The sequence below is a fragment of the Anastrepha obliqua genome, chromosome 4 (assembly GCF_027943255.1).
Source record: "Anastrepha obliqua isolate idAnaObli1 chromosome 4, idAnaObli1_1.0, whole genome shotgun sequence".
Taxonomy (NCBI): Eukaryota; Metazoa; Arthropoda; class Insecta; order Diptera; family Tephritidae; genus Anastrepha; species Anastrepha obliqua.
The window spans coordinates 1,748,823-1,765,953 of NC_072895.1; the positions used below are offsets into that span (position 1 = coordinate 1,748,823).

Consider the following 17,131-nt stretch of genomic DNA (forward strand, 5'->3'; position numbering starts at 1 on the left):
AGACTCCTAACAGTATTAGGGGACATGTCACCCGGTTTAGGCCACAGCATAAACAACTTTCAGAGTTGCGGAAATTGGAGGAAGAAAAAATGTTTAAACTTTACATATCATCTGCGTTTTGTTGAGTAACTTGTTTTTGTAGAAACTTGTGTTGTTGTTGTGTTTGGCATATATATTTGAGGGTAATGCTGCTGAAGTGACAGACTTATAAAGCCGGATATAAAGCCGTATCGTTCCGGTAACTTAGAAGCGTCTACCATGGAAAGAAGTTATACAAAAACAAAGATTCCAAAATGATTCCCTAAAAGTAACTTAAAATAAATAAATAACTAATTGACGCGTGTTAGGAGTTTGGCCGAGCTCCTCCTCCTATTTGTGGTGTGCGTCTTGATGTTGTTCCACAAATGGAAGGGGTTACAGTTTAAAGCCGACTCGGAACGGCAAATGGTTTCTTTTTTCTAGACCGAGGGGCGGCCTATAATCAGGAAACCCCTATTTTTTTGAAAATTGTGTGCCTACGCCAGCCAACGCTTATTAAAATGAAAATTGAAGATTAATAAGTTTGTTATTTTTGATTGCGTTTTCCTGGCCATGTCCTAAACATGGATTTAAGCGCTGCAATTCTCAAGATATTCGATGCAATCACCATTGGTGTTTTGGCAAGACCAATTCTTCATCAACTGAGCCAAGGTTACATCGTCAGCAGTCAAATTGTTCTATATATAATTGACGCATACATGCTTTGTTGGGTGTTAAGCTGAGCTTCCTCCAAATTGTGGTGTGCGATTTTGTTCCGCAAATGCAGGAACCTTCCGTTTTATGCCGCCTCAGAACGGCATATGGTTTTTGTTCGAGAGTAGCCTTTCCATTATCTGCTGGAGGGCAACCACTAGAAGATGGATCTCTTAAAGGACCTTTTTTTGCCTTTGCTGAACATATCTGTCGGAGTATTTTTCTTGCTGCTCGACGCATATTATCTCTATGTTTTTGGTTTTTTTTCTGCTGATTCTATACCAACTACTCCATATAAAATATTGAACCCTCTTTTTGAAACATGCAGAACCATGTACGGTCATGATGTATTTCTCTATGTTACATTGCGTGCTTATAAAGTATACATACCGACATTACAAAAAAGTTACGAAAATTCCAATAATTAATAAATAAAAATTGTTTTTTCTTTACTTGTATTCGCAGTGCCACACGTGGCTTATCGCCAACATATGAAAATGCACCGGACACACTTCCGCCGAAAGGCAGCGCATCGGTGGACATCAGTGCAAAGTCATCCATTGTCGATAGACTGGATGATTACCAAACGGCGCTTACTACTGTTTCGGAGAGTTTACCCTCCATTTCGCCCACAAGCGCTGCAGCGTCCGCGCCGCGACTAAGTGGTGACACAACATTCCAGAATTATGGTGATGATGGCTCCATCGATTATGATGCACTCTACGAGGAAGAGGAAGACTCTACGATTAGTATGGAAGCGCATGGCTCGATGATTTCTCACCTGATATCCCAAGTGAAAATCGGTATGGACTTGACGAAGGTCGTATTGCCCACATTCATTTTGGAGAGACGTTCATTGCTGGAGATGTACGCAGATTACTTTGCTCATCCGGACCTTTTTCTAAGGTATGACACTACGAAATGAATTTAAGTGATGGAAATTAATCGTTACGTTTATGTTACAGAATTGCGGAGATGGAGACGCCCAGGGATCGCATCGTTGAGACTTGCCGCTGGTATCTGAGTGCCTATCACGCTGGTCGAAAGAGCGCTGTGGCCAAAAAACCTTACAATCCCATATTGGGCGAAGTATTTCAATGTTATTGGAATATACCAGGTGCGAGGGCTTTTATACAGTATAAAATTTGGAATTTAAATATATGAAATATTAAGTACGAGTATCCATATGGCACATATTAAGCGCTAAAGTTCATGGTGCCTGTTAAAAAATAAAAAAAAAATAATTGGCGCGTACACTTCTGTTAGGTGTTTGGCCGAGCTCCTCCTCCTATTTGTGGTGTGCGTCTTGATGTTGTTCCACAAATGGAGTGACCTACAGTTTCAAGCCGACTCCGAACGGCAGATATTTTTATGAGGAGCTTTTTCATGGCAGAAATACACTTGGAGGTTTGCCATTGCCTGCCGAGGGGCGACCGCTATTAGAAAAATATTCTTATTAATTTTGCTTTCACCGAGATTCGAACCAACGACCTCTCTGTGAATTCCGAATGGTAATCACGCACCAACCCATTCGGCTACGGCGGCCGCCAATGGTGCCTGTTACTGAGAATAATAAACGCAAGAGTGTAAAACCCCACTTTATATGGCCCAAAATTATGTGCGTCCTGTCGAACTATCTACTACTGTAGAGAAATAGATTTCAGATCGTTTTCCTTACAGTAACAGTGTTTGTTTGGACGTAAACTCGGCCGTCGGGGAAACGATTCTTTGAGCCAAGCGTTTCCTTCAACCTAGCAAAAATTACTGAATGCCATTGATAAAGAACTACTTTTTTAAGCTTCTTCCTGTATGACAATGGAATATAAATCTGTAAATTTCAGGCGAAGAATCAGACGAGAATGCGGTGAGTGACGGGCCGGTGCCTTGGTGTCATCGAAATCAACTGACATTCTTGGCCGAACAGGTTTCGCATCATCCGCCAAGTGAGTGAAAAGTGAATATGGTATAACTTCCTAATTACTGTCTGGATAATCGAATTGTACTATTCTGTGTTACAGTTTCCGCCTTCTACGCTGAGCATGTCAATAAGAAAATCACGTTTTCCGCGCACGTTTGGACCAAATCAAAATTTCTTGGCCTGTCTATAGGTGTACACAACATCGGCGAAGGTATTGTGACACTGGTAGACCACAGCGAGGAGTATATTGTAACGTTTCCAAATGGATATGGCAGGTATGAGCTGCTTCCGAACAAATTGACGATTGTAGTAACTCATCCATAATCGTTTCCCTTCCCCGTAGATCTATTTTAACCGTCCCTTGGATTGAATTGGGAGGCACAGTAGAAATACGCTGCCCGCAGACAGGCTATCACGCCACAATTGAGTTCTTAACAAAACCCTTTTACGGTGGCAAGCGCAACAAAGTGACGGCAGAGGTTCGAGCATATCTCAAAAACTAAATCGTATTTTCTATTTCAGTTAATATCTACTTTTTTGTGCAGATTTATGCACCTAATGAAAAGAAGCCATTTGTGTCAATAGCTGGGGAGTGGAGCGGCCTCATGGAAGCTAAATGGCATGATAAAAATGTAATGTTTATCTTTTTACTATAGTCTAAAACAGTTTGTTTGTGTTTTTTGATGTTTCGGTATGCGTGTAAACTTGTATGAAAAAATATGCTATCCGTTTCCTAACTACACCAAATTTCTATCTATATGTTTGTAATTCAGTTCAATAACTCTCTGCTAACAGTACCTTCCAATCGCTCTCAACAAACCACTCCGTCCACCCTTAAACAAAGTAAAACTACACCAAAACGATTATTGTACTTCTCTCTTAAATATTTTGAGCCAGTTACTACAATTCTAGTTTACTTTGTTCGTCTAGAAAATTAAATTTTTATGAATATGTTTTATTTCACTCAGTATTGTACTCGTATTGTTGTTCTGTATAAATTTGTATACCTCTTTTATTTGGTACTAACTGATTGTTTTGCGTTTTTTAAATTTTAAATGAAATTAACAGAAATGCTACATTCTCTACAGACCTATGTGTATGTGTTAATGTTATGTGTAAAACAAATTTTAATTCAATGGGAAACTATAAACGTGAAAAATGTGTAATTTTTGATTTTCTAGAAAACTGAAGTATTCGTAGACGTAAATCGTATTCCAATATTTAAGAAACAAGTTCGACCAATCGTTGAACAAGAAGAATATGAATCCAGGCGTGTGTGGAAGGAAGTGACAGCGGGACTCAAGTAAAAAAAAACTTTCTTACTATACTACAACCTAATTTTGAAATTAATTACAAGTCATCTTGTGCTATCTTCATATTAATGGTTTTTTCTCTCAAAATGTCTGTAGATTCAATGACATCGAGAAAGCCACAAATGCCAAGTGTGCAGTGGAACAAATCCAACGTGACCAGGCGAAGAACCGAAAGGAGACAGACACGCAGTGGGAGCACAAGGTGAATACTGAGCTTAGGGAATGTGCGGGAGCCGAATAAAGCCTGAGTATTACCTGAGCTCGTTGTCAGCTTAACTTATTTGCGCTTCATAACTTATAAGGCCTGAAGCACGCAACAATGCGGTGCGGCTAACTAACTTTCATTTCATGAATCTTATTGAGCCATGTGACCCGGGAAGTCGCAAGACTCTCGGAAAATGTGGCTTTAATGGGGAAGAACGTGTTGATGCGATGCACAGCTGAATAATGCACACGCTGTGCACGCTTTCAATTTCAAAAGCCATTTGTGAGGTGCTGCGCTGTGCCCGGCAAATGAAGTGATAAACAAAAAGCGCAACGTGCTGCATACTTACAGGCGAGAAAGAAATGCCAAGCAACACTTTGAAACAATTGAAAACTAAAAACGTTTTGAAAAGAAAATATATAAAATGTTTTCCTTATTTCTTTATAAAATATTCACTTCCCAAATTCGTGCGCCGCACGACAGCCATTTGTGGTTTATTTAAATTCTGACTTTCCTGGAGCGCGGCTTTCCATTATATGCACATTAACTCTTGTAAATATTATTAAAATTATCAAGCCGCTTCCGAAAAATGTACTCAGAAGTTTGGCATCGCCTGCCGAATGCAGCCGCTTTAAGGGGGGAGCCTGGTTTATAAGGTCAAAAAATTAATTTTTTTGTTTTTCGTTTTAAGCGATTCCTAATATATTTCAGAATATTCACACAAAGTTACAGAGCCTAATTCTCAATATTTCCGTAGATACAAAGCCAAAGGTAGGCGAGCGTTAGGTAGTTACGCTGTGACCGGACAGCTATAGTACAAACTTTATCTTCTTTTCTCGACTTTTCATTTTTATGATTTCTTTGAATTGGCGTACATGAATGAAAAAAAACTAATGAACCTTTTGAAATGAATCATAGCTTAATCCCTTCAGTATTAAATTCTCTTCTATTTGAACTAACAAAATAGATAAAAAAAATTTTTCAAGATTTTTATACCAAGTTGAAGTGAAATTTTTTTTATAGAAAGGCATTTTTTTCTTTAAAACCTCCAAAAAGTTGAAATTTTGGAATTTCTCTCAGTTTTCTTAGTTCATCTAGAATAAAAAATCATGATAATTAGAAATCCATTTGAATTTTTTGCTTTAGATAATAATTACGAGCTGTATCTTGTGCGCCAGTTGGAAACTCCAGTGTTGCAGCGCTCTACTAATTTCTATGTTAAACATTTTTTTCAACTTATTTTAACCAGTACAATAATTTTTTATACTTTTTAAATGTTCATTAAAAGATAGAAAAAACTTTGCAGTGCTAAATTAATTTTTTCCTTAAAAAAAAAATCGCAAAGAGATGCAATTTTTAGACCTCATAAACCAGGCTCCTCCCTTAAGAAAAAACTTTCTATCATTTATGGTTTCATTTTTTAAATCTGGGATCCACCGAATGGTAATCACGCCAAACCCATTGCGCTCCAGATTATGCAGCTACTTCCGGAAATAAGAGCTAAACTATGCCATAAATATCTTTACTTTAACCGAATGCTTGGCATCCATTTCGCCCATTCGTTCAACGATGTCTAAAAATAAAAACTCAATTTTCGTTTCGTTTTGTCTTTGATTAACAGTATTTCCGGCCGGTTGGTGAAAACTGGATCTACACAAAGCCACTTAGCCAGCGCGTGTATCAGCAAGAGAAGGAAAGTAAAAGATAATAAAGAAATTTCGCCAATCAACCAGAAGGCACCGAGGCAGCGACGACAAATGGAGAGAAGGTGGAAGAAGAAGAGCATGAATCCAAGTAAAATAGTAAAGTGGTGTAAACGAATAGTGGGCGGAGAGTATAAAGATGTAGCTGGATCAAACAAATAAACATACAAACATACTTTCATATCAAAGAACGTTAAACGCAGAGCTGCAAATGCTTCTAAGATAAGGACAAAGCACAGAGGATGGAGCGCACTCACGAGACTGTCAAGTATACGACGGGTGATGGCTAATGGTGGTAATAGGTATGTAATGTCAAAATGCTTTCGGTTGCACGCGATGCAACGCAAATGTAATGGACAACGAACAAACTTGGATACACCGTTAAATAGACAAATAAATGCTGAATGATGCACGAAGCTGCAGGGCACGCTCTCAACACCCCTTCACACTAAGTACTTTTGGGCAGTATTCTAACAAAGTACGCCTCCTCCTCCTCCTCTTCACATTGGGTCAACTCTTAACTGTATGTGCACCAGATTTGTGGATGTATACGAGCGTGTGCGAAATGGTTGTGTGGATGTCGGAAGAGTTAAAAAGGCGCAGTTTAAATATGTGAATCTGTAGATGTTAAGCCAATGTTGCCGGAACATATAAAAAAATCGTATTAAATAAGAATAATGAAACTCAACAATTTTACAATTACTTTATCGAAGAAACAAACAAACTGATAGCTAACCCCAATTTAAGAAATCACTCTAAGGCACATTTTAAGTGAAATTGTAAAAATGGACAAACAATAAAAATCGAATTCAATAAAGCAGAAACGTACATACGCATAAGTATATACATTTATTGAAAGTGGAAAGAGAAAATGAAATGAAATAATTGCATTAAGAAGAGTGCAGTAGGCAAGCATGACTTGTTCTAGTTCATATCGGCGCTAGTAATATAACGAAATTACCAACAAACAAAAGTTAATAATAAAGTAATGGAAGAATAAAATAATTAATAAATAGAATAGAAAGAGGTTTAAAAGCTATAGAATATGGCAAGAGTGCTTGTAGACTACTCAACATATATGTATAGACGTAGATATATATAGTAATTCTATTTTTCATATGCGAGTCAAAAAATGAGCGACAGCAATCGAAACGGAGCGCTTACTTTTCTCTTGGTTTTCTCTAAAACTAGTCTAGGATAAAACACAAAAACAGATTACAAAAAACCAAGCAGATTACGTAAGACAATGGGTAAATTTAGCGCAACACCAAAGTCTTGAAATTTTTTCTGTTCCCAAACTAATATTTTCTTAGAATTTTTTCAATAACAAAATTTTCGTTACCAAAGTTATGGCCACAAAGAAAGCTTTGAATGCAAATCAAAAACAAGAACTAAATACGTATTTAACAAAACTTATTCACTTGCAACAAATAGAAATGGTTTTCAGCTAAACTACCGAAATTAACATATGAACTCATCCCTCACACGCTTAGAGCTGCTAAAAACTTTAATTCCTAAGTGTTGAATACAGTTACTCAGAAACTTTCTGCTGCCTGCACCACCAAATAATCAATTAAATATGATAGCTTTAAAGAACTATATTTTTAAATACTCGCGAAAATTTATTGTTTTATCCGCCTAGCAATCGCTGGATAAAAATCTATAATTTCTTTAAATTTGCCCCTCTAAAAAATTTTAAAAACTAAATTTATACAAATTTTCTGTTCCGAAATCAGAACACGAATACCAAAAATACGTGGCTCAGTATAAAAGATAATTTCACAACCGTCGAGGTCTCACTGCAACAACAATATAATGCATTCTCTAACAAATGTTGCTTGATTCAGATTTTCACACCCACTCATTTGCAATAAAAGAAAACAATCACTAATCGTAAATTATTTCGAAAATATATAAACGTCATCATGGAATTACACAAACCTATTTATATAGATGCATAAATATATTCTAAGAATATCCACAAAGTTAACAAAAACCAGAAAAATACAAAAATAAAAAATTAAAGATACGAAAACTTGAAAACACCAGTAAAAATTATAATTCGCAAACGACTTGCAAACTGAAATGGTACCATATATCTATAATAATGACGATTGCAATCACAATTAACGTTTGCACTTAGCATATGAATAAAAAGTTTAAGACACAATCCAAGTCCCTTATTCCCACGCAACTAAAAACCCACACAAAGACAAAAACAACCTACTCAATAGCTCACTAAAGCTGCAGCAGTCTACCATTTTTACAAATAACTCTTTTTTTTTTTGCAATAAAAAGTTCAATTCAACTCTTTCAACCAATCACAACCACGACGGTGGGTTTTAAGGAGTGTTTTATAATATTAAACAACAACAGCTACGAAAACAACACTCCGTTGCATACTCCAACGCACTTGGTAATTTTCCACAGACGATTATTTAATTCTGTAATTATCTATACTTCTGAAGTACGAGTATATATGTATCGTAATTGTATTGTGAAATGATGAAACTTAGATTATCCTTCCTGATTATGAGCTTTCTTAATAGCATTAGTATTCGAGCAGAAGACCAGAAAAGTATAGATGATCAATGAAAGTTAAATTTATTATATAGTATAGGTACTACAATTATTTCATACATATTTATTAGGTAAAAAATGATTTAAAAAATGCTAAATTGAAATAATAATGCAATACTACCCTATAAAGTTTATGTAAAGCCACTTTTATTTTACATGATCTACTATTATAATTATGAAAAATTTAAACATAAATAAAATTGTTTGAAAAAATTCAAAAATGTGATGATCCTTGAGGAGGGATTTTTGTGGTGTCGATTGGTCTCTCAGAAAGATATAATAAGGTGGGTATGCATTAGGCCGGGTCGATTTGTGGGGAGGCAAAAAAATCGCCCATTGCTCTGTGAAAATCATATTCTAGGGATCAAAATAAGAAACTTTGCCGAAGGAACCATACCTCTAAAACGAATTCTGATGTCCCCCAATTTGGGTCGAACTTTTTAGTTTCTTTTCTCATGTAAAGGCCAAAAATGGTGATATTTTGAAATGATTGTATGGGGAACCCCCCAGGGGAGTTCCAGGGGGTGTGTCACTGGCATGGGTGGATCGGCCGTCCAAAGTTAGTGGGGGTCGGTCATACATTTGGACTCGATTGGAGCACTCTAAATGGGTCAAAGTGGGATTTTTCGGTTGACCCAAATTGGGGGACATCAGAATTCGTTTTAGAGGTATGGTTCCCTCGGCAAAGTTTCTTATTTTGATCCCTAGAATACGATTTTCACAGAGCAATGAGCGATTTTTAAATCGACCCGCCCTAGTATGCATACATGCATACGTAGGTTTTTTGGTCGTAGTATAGAAATTACAGTAGATGATGGGTGGTTCTACTTCACTTTCTTAATTTCTGTTGGCTTGTATGTTTTTTAAGTTAATGAGTTTAACCCTTTTTGATTGGCAAATTTATCTGTTGGATGTATCAGTTGGAGCAAGTTTAGCTTTTCGAAGTTATCTATTTCTCCCTTAGTGAATTAAAGCAAATATACTCGTATATGGATATTAGAAATATATGGATAACTTTTTTCAAAATTTATCGACTTACTTTTTTTAAGTTAGTGGGTTTTACTTTAAGTTAATGATTTTTTTTTTTTTAATTTATAGACTTAAATGCTTTTTAGGTGAGTTTATTTTTTATAACTTTTTGACTTAAATTTTTTTGAGTAAATTTAATTTTAAGTAAATTTTTTTTTATTTAGTGACTTACATAAACGTTTTTGAGTCTAATTTTGATTTTTTTGGAAATTTATTGACTTAAATGTTTTTTAGGTGAGTTTATTTTTAAGTTAATATTTTATTTTGTTTTATTTTTTTTTTTACTTGTTGACCTAAATTTTTTTGAGTAAATTTAATTTTAAGTAAATTTTGTTTTATTTAGTGACTTAAACGTTTTTGAAATTTGTGAGTCTAATTTTGAGCTAATTTTATTTCATTTTCATTTTTTGGAAATTTATTGACTTAAATTTTTTTAGGTGAGTTTATTTTTAAGTTAATTTTTTTATTTTGTTTTATTTTTTTTTTTACTTGTTGACCAAAATTTTTTTGAGTAAATTTAATTTTAAGTAATTTTTTGTTTTATTTTATTTTTTAATTTAGGGTCTTACATTTTTTTAAGCTAGTGACTTAATTTTAAGTAACTTTTTTTTTTATATATTGACTTACACGTTTTTTGAGTTACTGAGTTTAATTTCGAGTAAATTAGTTTTTCTGGTTTTGTAATGTTTTTTTTTTTACTTAATTGACTTATGACTTCTACGTTTTAGTGAACTAATCCGTGATTCGTAACATCTCTACATTTTTATCGAAGCTTTTAGCTTAGCAGTAGGCGAAGGAAAACATGTTGTCTCACAACTGCAGGCGAATAAAAAAAACTACGTTACGTAATAAAACGGCTAAAAACTCATCTGAGTACAAATTGCATCGGAATGTTTCATGCTGATACTTATACATAAATGCACATACACATAGAGACCTTAATGCATTTATGTGTATCTAAATTGCTCCAATCGCCATTCCAAGATAGTTGATTTCTTTTTAACAAAATATGTCAAAAAGCTTCCCCTTCGCCTAAAGTTCCCCTATCGACTCACCATTTAAGGATTAATTTTGTCAACAGCAGCCGGTTCTGCAACGAAATAAAAAACAAAAATAATACAACAATATCAAGATGCCGAAATTGGAATATACAGGTGCAAATGTGTGTGTTGTAAGCAAAGTCAAAAACGTATGTGAAATTAAAATGTACAGGGTCCGGCACTCGAAGTGTAACCAATTAAAAAGGTCATAAATTTAGTTTGTAAAATTATTTTTATTTATTATAATTCAAAGTAAAAAATGTGTGAAAATAATGCAAAATTAAGAATCTGTTTACTTTTGTTCGATATGACCACCGAAAACGAATCGGAAGCTGCTCGAATACAACTTACTGGTATTTTGGCCCACTCGCGGACAGGGTTCCTAAAGGATTCACGTCTGGTGAATTTGAGAGCCACTGTGTGGACGTTATGAAGTTTGAAATGTTGTTTTTTAGCCATTCTTGGTTCACTCGAGCTTTGTGAGACAGTGCCGAGTCCTGTTAAGACGTCCATGGTCTGCCACCGAAATATTTGCCTGTCCACGGCTTCAAAACAACCTACAAAATACTTCCCAGGTAATGTTTCGCATTTACCTTGACGCCAGGCTCGATGAAAACGATTTGAGAGCGCCCATCTGCGGTTACAGTGGCCCAAACCATTACCTGTGACGGGAGCTGCCTCCCTGTGGCCAATCGATGACTCAAATCCTCGTGTGAACGGTTGGTCAAATAAATCTTATCTCTTTGGGAGTTTACGAATTGGTCAATTTGAAAATTTTTCTCGTCAGAAAACACAATGTTCGGAAATTGACCGCTTTCGGCCAAGCGAAGCAACTCCTTCGGTCTCTCAAGTCTGACTTGTTGCTGCTTTGGTGTGCGATCATGCGCCTTTTGGATTTTGTAAAGCTTGACTATGAGATCATTTTTCCGTAAGCGGCGGATGCTACGGTCAGATATTTTCAGTTCTTTCACCATTTGAATGCCAATTTGTCGAGGATTTCGCTCAAGTCGCTCCTTCACTTTTTGAACCATTTCACGAGACGTTGCAGTCTTTTGATGACCACCTCCATGACGTTTCATATGACTGATTTTCTTTTTTCGCGTTTACTCTTGACAAAATGCTTCCGCGCGTTTGTAAACAATACTCAGGACTGTCATTTAGACAACTAACAGACACCTGATGCCTGTACATCAGCTGCGCGAACGGTCCGAAATTGGTTACACTTCGAGTGCCGGACCTTGTAGTGGTCGCATAAATATTATATACATGCGTGCCCACATACACACATATATACATACATATGCGCCATGTACTCTTCGCGTGAAGTTTTAAATTTCAAACTCAGGAACAGAACAGGTTCCCAGCTGATGTCAGACTTATTGTCACACCCATGTACATATGTATGTATATATGGGTGTATAATGCCCGCCGTCTAAAAGAACTTCCGAGCACCAGTAGATTTGTTTAGAAATAAAGCTTTTGTATGTGTGTATGTAACCTACATAATGGTTAATTTTGAGAGCGAGTATCTTTTCAATTTTACCTCTTCAGACATTTCATTCATATATTACATACGTACAATATTTGGCAAATGGATTACTCAATAGCATTGACGAAAACAAAATCTTTTCACAAAAAATTGTTTATTGGAATCTTTGATACGTAGAGAGTTTGTTGCGGTGGTAATTTCAGTCTGCAGCCTGCTCCCATGCACAGAGGGCGAGAATAACGGAAGCGGAGCATTTGTTTACTATTGAAAATGCCAAGTGAGTTTAACTACATACATACATACATTCATGTAAGAAAATTCATGTGCGTATTATATATCAGACATTTTCCACATTTTCAGTCCGATTTTTGGTACTTTTCATCGCCGTCATGGCCACTGCTACACCCATCGCGGGCAGCAGCCCGTTTGCAACGCAGCTCTTCCAAGCCATTGTTAGTGAACGGCCAAAAGAGAATGTCATCGTTTCGCCTGTGTCAATAGAAACCTGTTTGGCTTTGGCCTATCTCGGTGCTGAAGGTCAGACAGCTGCAGAATTGGCGTCGATTCTACAACTCCCTCGGGGTGACAAAAAAAGCATCGCTGCAAAATTTGCCAAACTCTTCGAAAGGACAAAATCAGAAAGTCGGGGAACTGCCACATTCCGACTCGCCAATCGCATTTATTTGGACCAACGTTTTCAATTATCATCAAACTTTAATGAAATAGCCGAAAGTCAACTACATTCCCAAGCCGAAAATGTGCACTTTGCTGAAGCTGCTTTAGCAGCAGAGAAAATTAATTCATGGGTTGAAGAACAAACGGACAATAGAATTCAAAAACTGGTCAGCGCCAACAGCTTGGATGTCAATACGGCTGTAGTGCTGGTGAATGCGCTCTACCTCAAAGCTAAATGGGTGAATCAGTTCGAGAATGATTCCACATCCGCGCAGGACTTTTTCGTAGGTGTGGCACAAAAGGTGAAAGTAGAAATGATGAAGCAATCAGATCAATTTTTATACGCCGAATATAAGGAGCTCGACGCAACGGCTATTGAAATGAAATATGCCGATACAGATGTTTCGATGTTGGTAGTGCTGCCGAATGCCGTTGATGGACTAGCGTCTTTGGAGGAGAAATTAAAAAATATAGATTTGATACAGTTATTTGCCGCTATGAGTCTTGAAGAAGTTGTTGTGCAGTTGCCGAAGTTCAAATTTGAATTGAATCTTTCGCTGAAACCAGTCTTGGAGCAGGTGAAGCCACTTCAGAGGCGGTCAAAGGTTAAATTATTTTATAAAATTATTTTCCTCTAGCTGGGTGTATCCACTATGTTCAGTGATAAAGCAGATTTCAGCAGCATGCTGGCGAAGAAAGATAATCTGGCTATTTCTGAAGCCCAGCACAAAGCCTTTATTGAGGTTAACGAATCGGGCACAGAAGCGGCGGCGGCCACATGTAAGTAAATTCACATAACATTCATTGAAATAATCGTCTAGTCTATAAAAGACAAGCGTCCTGCTCCTCGCCACATGTTGCTCAAACTGTCCTGTAATTACATTGCTTTCCAAACTAGCCCGCCTGAAAGTATACATTGAAAAATTATAATGCGCTCTTCGCGTTTTGTCTTGCATGATATTATGAATATTTTCCCTGCCACAAATTTTGAGCTTATTATGGAATTTTAATAAGAATTATTGTATCTATTTAATAACTTTTAGTAAATATAATTTTTTGCTCAGAATTATTTGCTCCCGTCGATCGGTATGTACGTACCAATTTTAGCTCAGTAGAAGCTTTAAAAGATCTCTGATTCCTATATACGAGGGTTGCTATTTATATTTCTAGCTTTAGACCCTTCAGTGATTAGGCGGCTTCTAACGTTTCCATGAGAAACGTTGACATATTTTAACATAAACGCAATCAGAACGTTTTGATGTGGGAGCCACATTAAAGTTGTTTACAGTGGCTTTAGAAATTTATGGAATTAAAGCAGGGATTTTCGAAGTAATTAACAAGGCAAGAATCCATCGATGAAAGATGATAAAATAAATATACAGTGAGAAAGATCCATTCTTTGACACCATAAAAACCTGGTGCAATGTATTTTCTCGTGGGCGCTGTTCGCTCTCCAACGAATTCCGGTAAGGTCATCCAAAATCAGTTGTTTTGCCAGAAAATATCGATGCTGTGCGAAAATTATTGAGCAGGATCGTCACATACCGTGAATTGAGAGATGCTTGGGTATTTGTGGTGCGCGTCTTGCTGTTGTTCCACAAATGGAAGGACTTACAATTTTAAGCCGGCTCCGAACGGCAAATATTTCTTATGAGAAGCTTTTTCATGGCAGAAATACACTCGGAGGTTTGGCATTGCCTGCCGACCGCTATTAGAATAAAATTTCTTCGTTTTGATGTTTCACGGAATTTCGAAATTACGTCTTCTTCTTCGGCTACGGTGGCCATAAGGAAGAAAATACAAATAGCAACTCTCCTACATTAGGCGCCTCTGAAATTTTGAGGAATTGTCTATCTAGAGTAAAAAGCTTTCGTCTAACTGGAACGGGGTCACCTCCTCTGTTGTTGTTGCTGTACCATCTGGTTGAAAGATGTGCGGCACTCCATGGCATATGTGGCATGGCTACCACGGTGATTGTCGAGTAGTTTTTTGAGGTCTTATTACCGTCTCATTGATAGTGGCACAGTACCAGCAGCGGTTAATAAGCTGCTCATTCTGAAAAGCGTTAAGGGGGGAGCCTGGTTTATGAGGTCTAAAAATTGCATCTCTTCACGATTTTTTTTTTTAAGGAAAAAATTAATTTAGCACTGCAAAGATTTTTCTATCTTTTAATGAACATTTAAAAAGTATAAAAAAATTTTGTACTGGTTAAAATAAGTTAAAAAAAAATGTTTTACATAGAAATTAGTAGAGCGCTGCAACGCTGGAGTTTCCAACTGGCGTACAAAAAATTCAAATGGATTTCTAATTATCGTGATTTTTTATTCTAGATGAACTAAGAAAACTGAGAGAAATTCCAAAATTTCAACTTTTTGGGAGTTTTAAAGCAAAAAATTCCTTTCTATAAAAAAAAATTCAATTCAACTTGGTATAAAAATCTTGAAAATTTTTTTTTTTTATTTATTTTGTTATTTCAAATAGAAGAGAATTTAATACTGAAGGGACAAGCTATCCTTCATTTCAAGAGGTTCATTAGTTTTTTTTTTTTCATTAATGTACGTCAATTCAAAGAAATCATAAACATGAAAAGTCGAGAAAAGAAGATAAAGTTTGTACTATAGCTGTCCGGTCACAGCGTAACTACCTAACGCTCGCCTACGTTTGGCTCTGTATCTACGGAAATATTGAGAATTAGGCTCTGTAACTTTGTGTGAATATTCTGAAATATATTAGGAATCGCTTAAAACGAAAAAAAAAATGATTTTTTTTTACCTTATAAACCAGGCTCCCCCCTTAACAATTGCCAATTTTAGAATCCAATTAGAGATAATACCTTCTTTTTATGTTGTCAAAGTTAGAGTTAGTTCAGGGTTAAACGCCTACCGGTAGTATAAAATGTCATGCCGTTTAAGGGTGGCATAAAATTGTAGGTCCATCCATTTGTAAGGTAACATCAATACGCACGCCAAAAGTCGGTTCTACGTTACCGGAGTGTCCCGGATTACTATCCAACCAAAGACTTGGCACTCTCGCAACATTCCCCCTACATTTATGGGGAATGTTTATGCTGATACAACAACAACAACACGAGTTGGAGGTGAAGCTCAGCCAATTACCTCAGAAAGGACTTATATGTCAATTACATATGTATTCCACCGTATATATACATATATTTTATGAGCAGATAATCCATATACATATAAAGCTTTAATAAATCCTATTTACTCTTATTTACAGATCTAAAGTTTGTGCCGTTGTCGGCTAAATTAACGCAGCACATATACCACTTCGTTGCCGATCATCCCTTTGTGTTTGTAATCAAAGATAACGAAAATGTGTACTTCATAGGACATGTTACAAATTTCTAAATTACAGTTATTTATAGTTTACGTATGTATATTTTTAGACTGAAATATAATTTCTTAACAAGACTACGGTCGTGAACATGAAAAAACATCTTGAGAACGAACTGAACTATGTATGTATGTGCCACTGGGCGTATAAGTAATTTGAAGGAATTGAGATTTGCACGGGCAAGTTTTCAGGCAGTTAGCTCATCAATATCCAAACACACACCTTTTTAACAGCGCATTTCATGTGAATTTTTTATGTATTTAAAATGGAGGTAAGAGCTATTTCTGTATAAAGTTGTATTTCTTCTTTAAATAACATCGTGTTTTATAAATATTTCAGATATGCAATGATATCACAAATAAATTACCCTTTCCACTATATTACAGTGAGTTATGCCAGTTTCTTCTTCACACACAAGTAATTTCCCTTTCTTTTTGTTTGTGTACTCATGGGCTCATATTCAAGAATAATAGAGAAATCGTTTGCGCTCTCCGAACTCGCTGTGTCGTAAGAAGTCCCGGGTGCCCAACGAAGGGTTAATGCTGTTTGACGCGCCTCTAAAACAACAAAGTGCCAAGGTTGTCCACGTTTGGTATTGAAAAATACCTACTTCCAGTGTATAAGCGTAGTATAAAAATGATGACTTGCATTCAAAAAGTAAAATTGGCTTCATTTAAAAAAATAAAATTAGCGAGTGCACTATTATTGCAAATATAATCAAGGCCCGAATAGTTTTGAAAAAAACATTGTTTGTTTCTTATGTGCTTAATAACAGGAGAATTAAAATATCGTTGCAATATAAAAATAAAATATGTTTCTTATAATTCCTTCACATACATATAAGTAGATTATCTACTTTTTCGTGCTTAATTCCCAATCCGTAATTAAAAACCGAGATACCCATACAGAATCTCCCTCCCGAAATCTGAGATTATAAAATAATCCTAGATTAAACCATACTTTTTTACATACAAACCTGTGTTTTCTGTGAACAGATTATTATATTCCAAATGGATTATATTATTTCGTCAAAGTAGAAACTAAATAAAGTGGATGCCGGCAGAGTCACAGGTTTGTAGGCACAATTCTAATA

General features: G+C 36.1%; 2 protein-coding genes across 6 annotated transcripts in view; both read left to right on the plus strand.

Annotated features, from left to right (window-relative positions):
* Positions 1–6,710, plus strand: part of LOC129246311 (oxysterol-binding protein-related protein 9) — a 28,276-nt gene extending 21,566 nt beyond the window's left edge. For both annotated transcript variants that reach the window (XM_054885022.1, XM_054885023.1), the window contains 9 exons: positions 1,198–1,638; positions 1,698–1,849; positions 2,574–2,675; positions 2,751–2,925; positions 2,994–3,129; positions 3,196–3,282; positions 3,832–3,953; positions 4,060–4,165; positions 5,790–6,710. In XM_054885022.1, coding sequence (XP_054740997.1) covers positions 1,198–1,638; positions 1,698–1,849; positions 2,574–2,675; positions 2,751–2,925; positions 2,994–3,129; positions 3,196–3,282; positions 3,832–3,953; positions 4,060–4,165; positions 5,790–5,876 — 1,408 coding nt within the window. In that variant the 3' untranslated portion in view covers positions 5,877–6,710. The remainder of the gene's footprint in view (positions 1–1,197; positions 1,639–1,697; positions 1,850–2,573; positions 2,676–2,750; positions 2,926–2,993; positions 3,130–3,195; positions 3,283–3,831; positions 3,954–4,059; positions 4,166–5,789) is intronic.
* Positions 6,711–12,094: 5,384 nt separating this feature from the next.
* Positions 12,095–16,493, plus strand: LOC129246312 (serine protease inhibitor 42Dd-like). 4 transcript variants are annotated; one of them, XM_054885028.1, is made up of 6 exons: positions 12,095–12,286; positions 12,370–13,262; positions 13,323–13,464; positions 15,922–16,162; positions 16,223–16,309; positions 16,378–16,491. In XM_054885028.1, exons 1-4 carry the CDS (start codon positions 12,280–12,282, stop codon positions 16,050–16,052), a joined length of 1,173 nt encoding a protein of 390 aa, XP_054741003.1. In that variant the 5' UTR covers positions 12,095–12,279; the 3' UTR covers positions 16,053–16,162; positions 16,223–16,309; positions 16,378–16,491. The 4 variants fall into 4 exon arrangements, with proteins under 4 accessions (XP_054741003.1, XP_054741002.1, XP_054741004.1 ...); XM_054885027.1 differs by having other exon boundaries at positions 16,230–16,309; positions 16,378–16,490; XM_054885029.1 differs by having other exon boundaries at positions 12,351–13,262; positions 15,922–16,309; positions 16,378–16,493.
* The last annotated feature ends 638 nt before the right edge of the window (positions 16,494–17,131 follow it).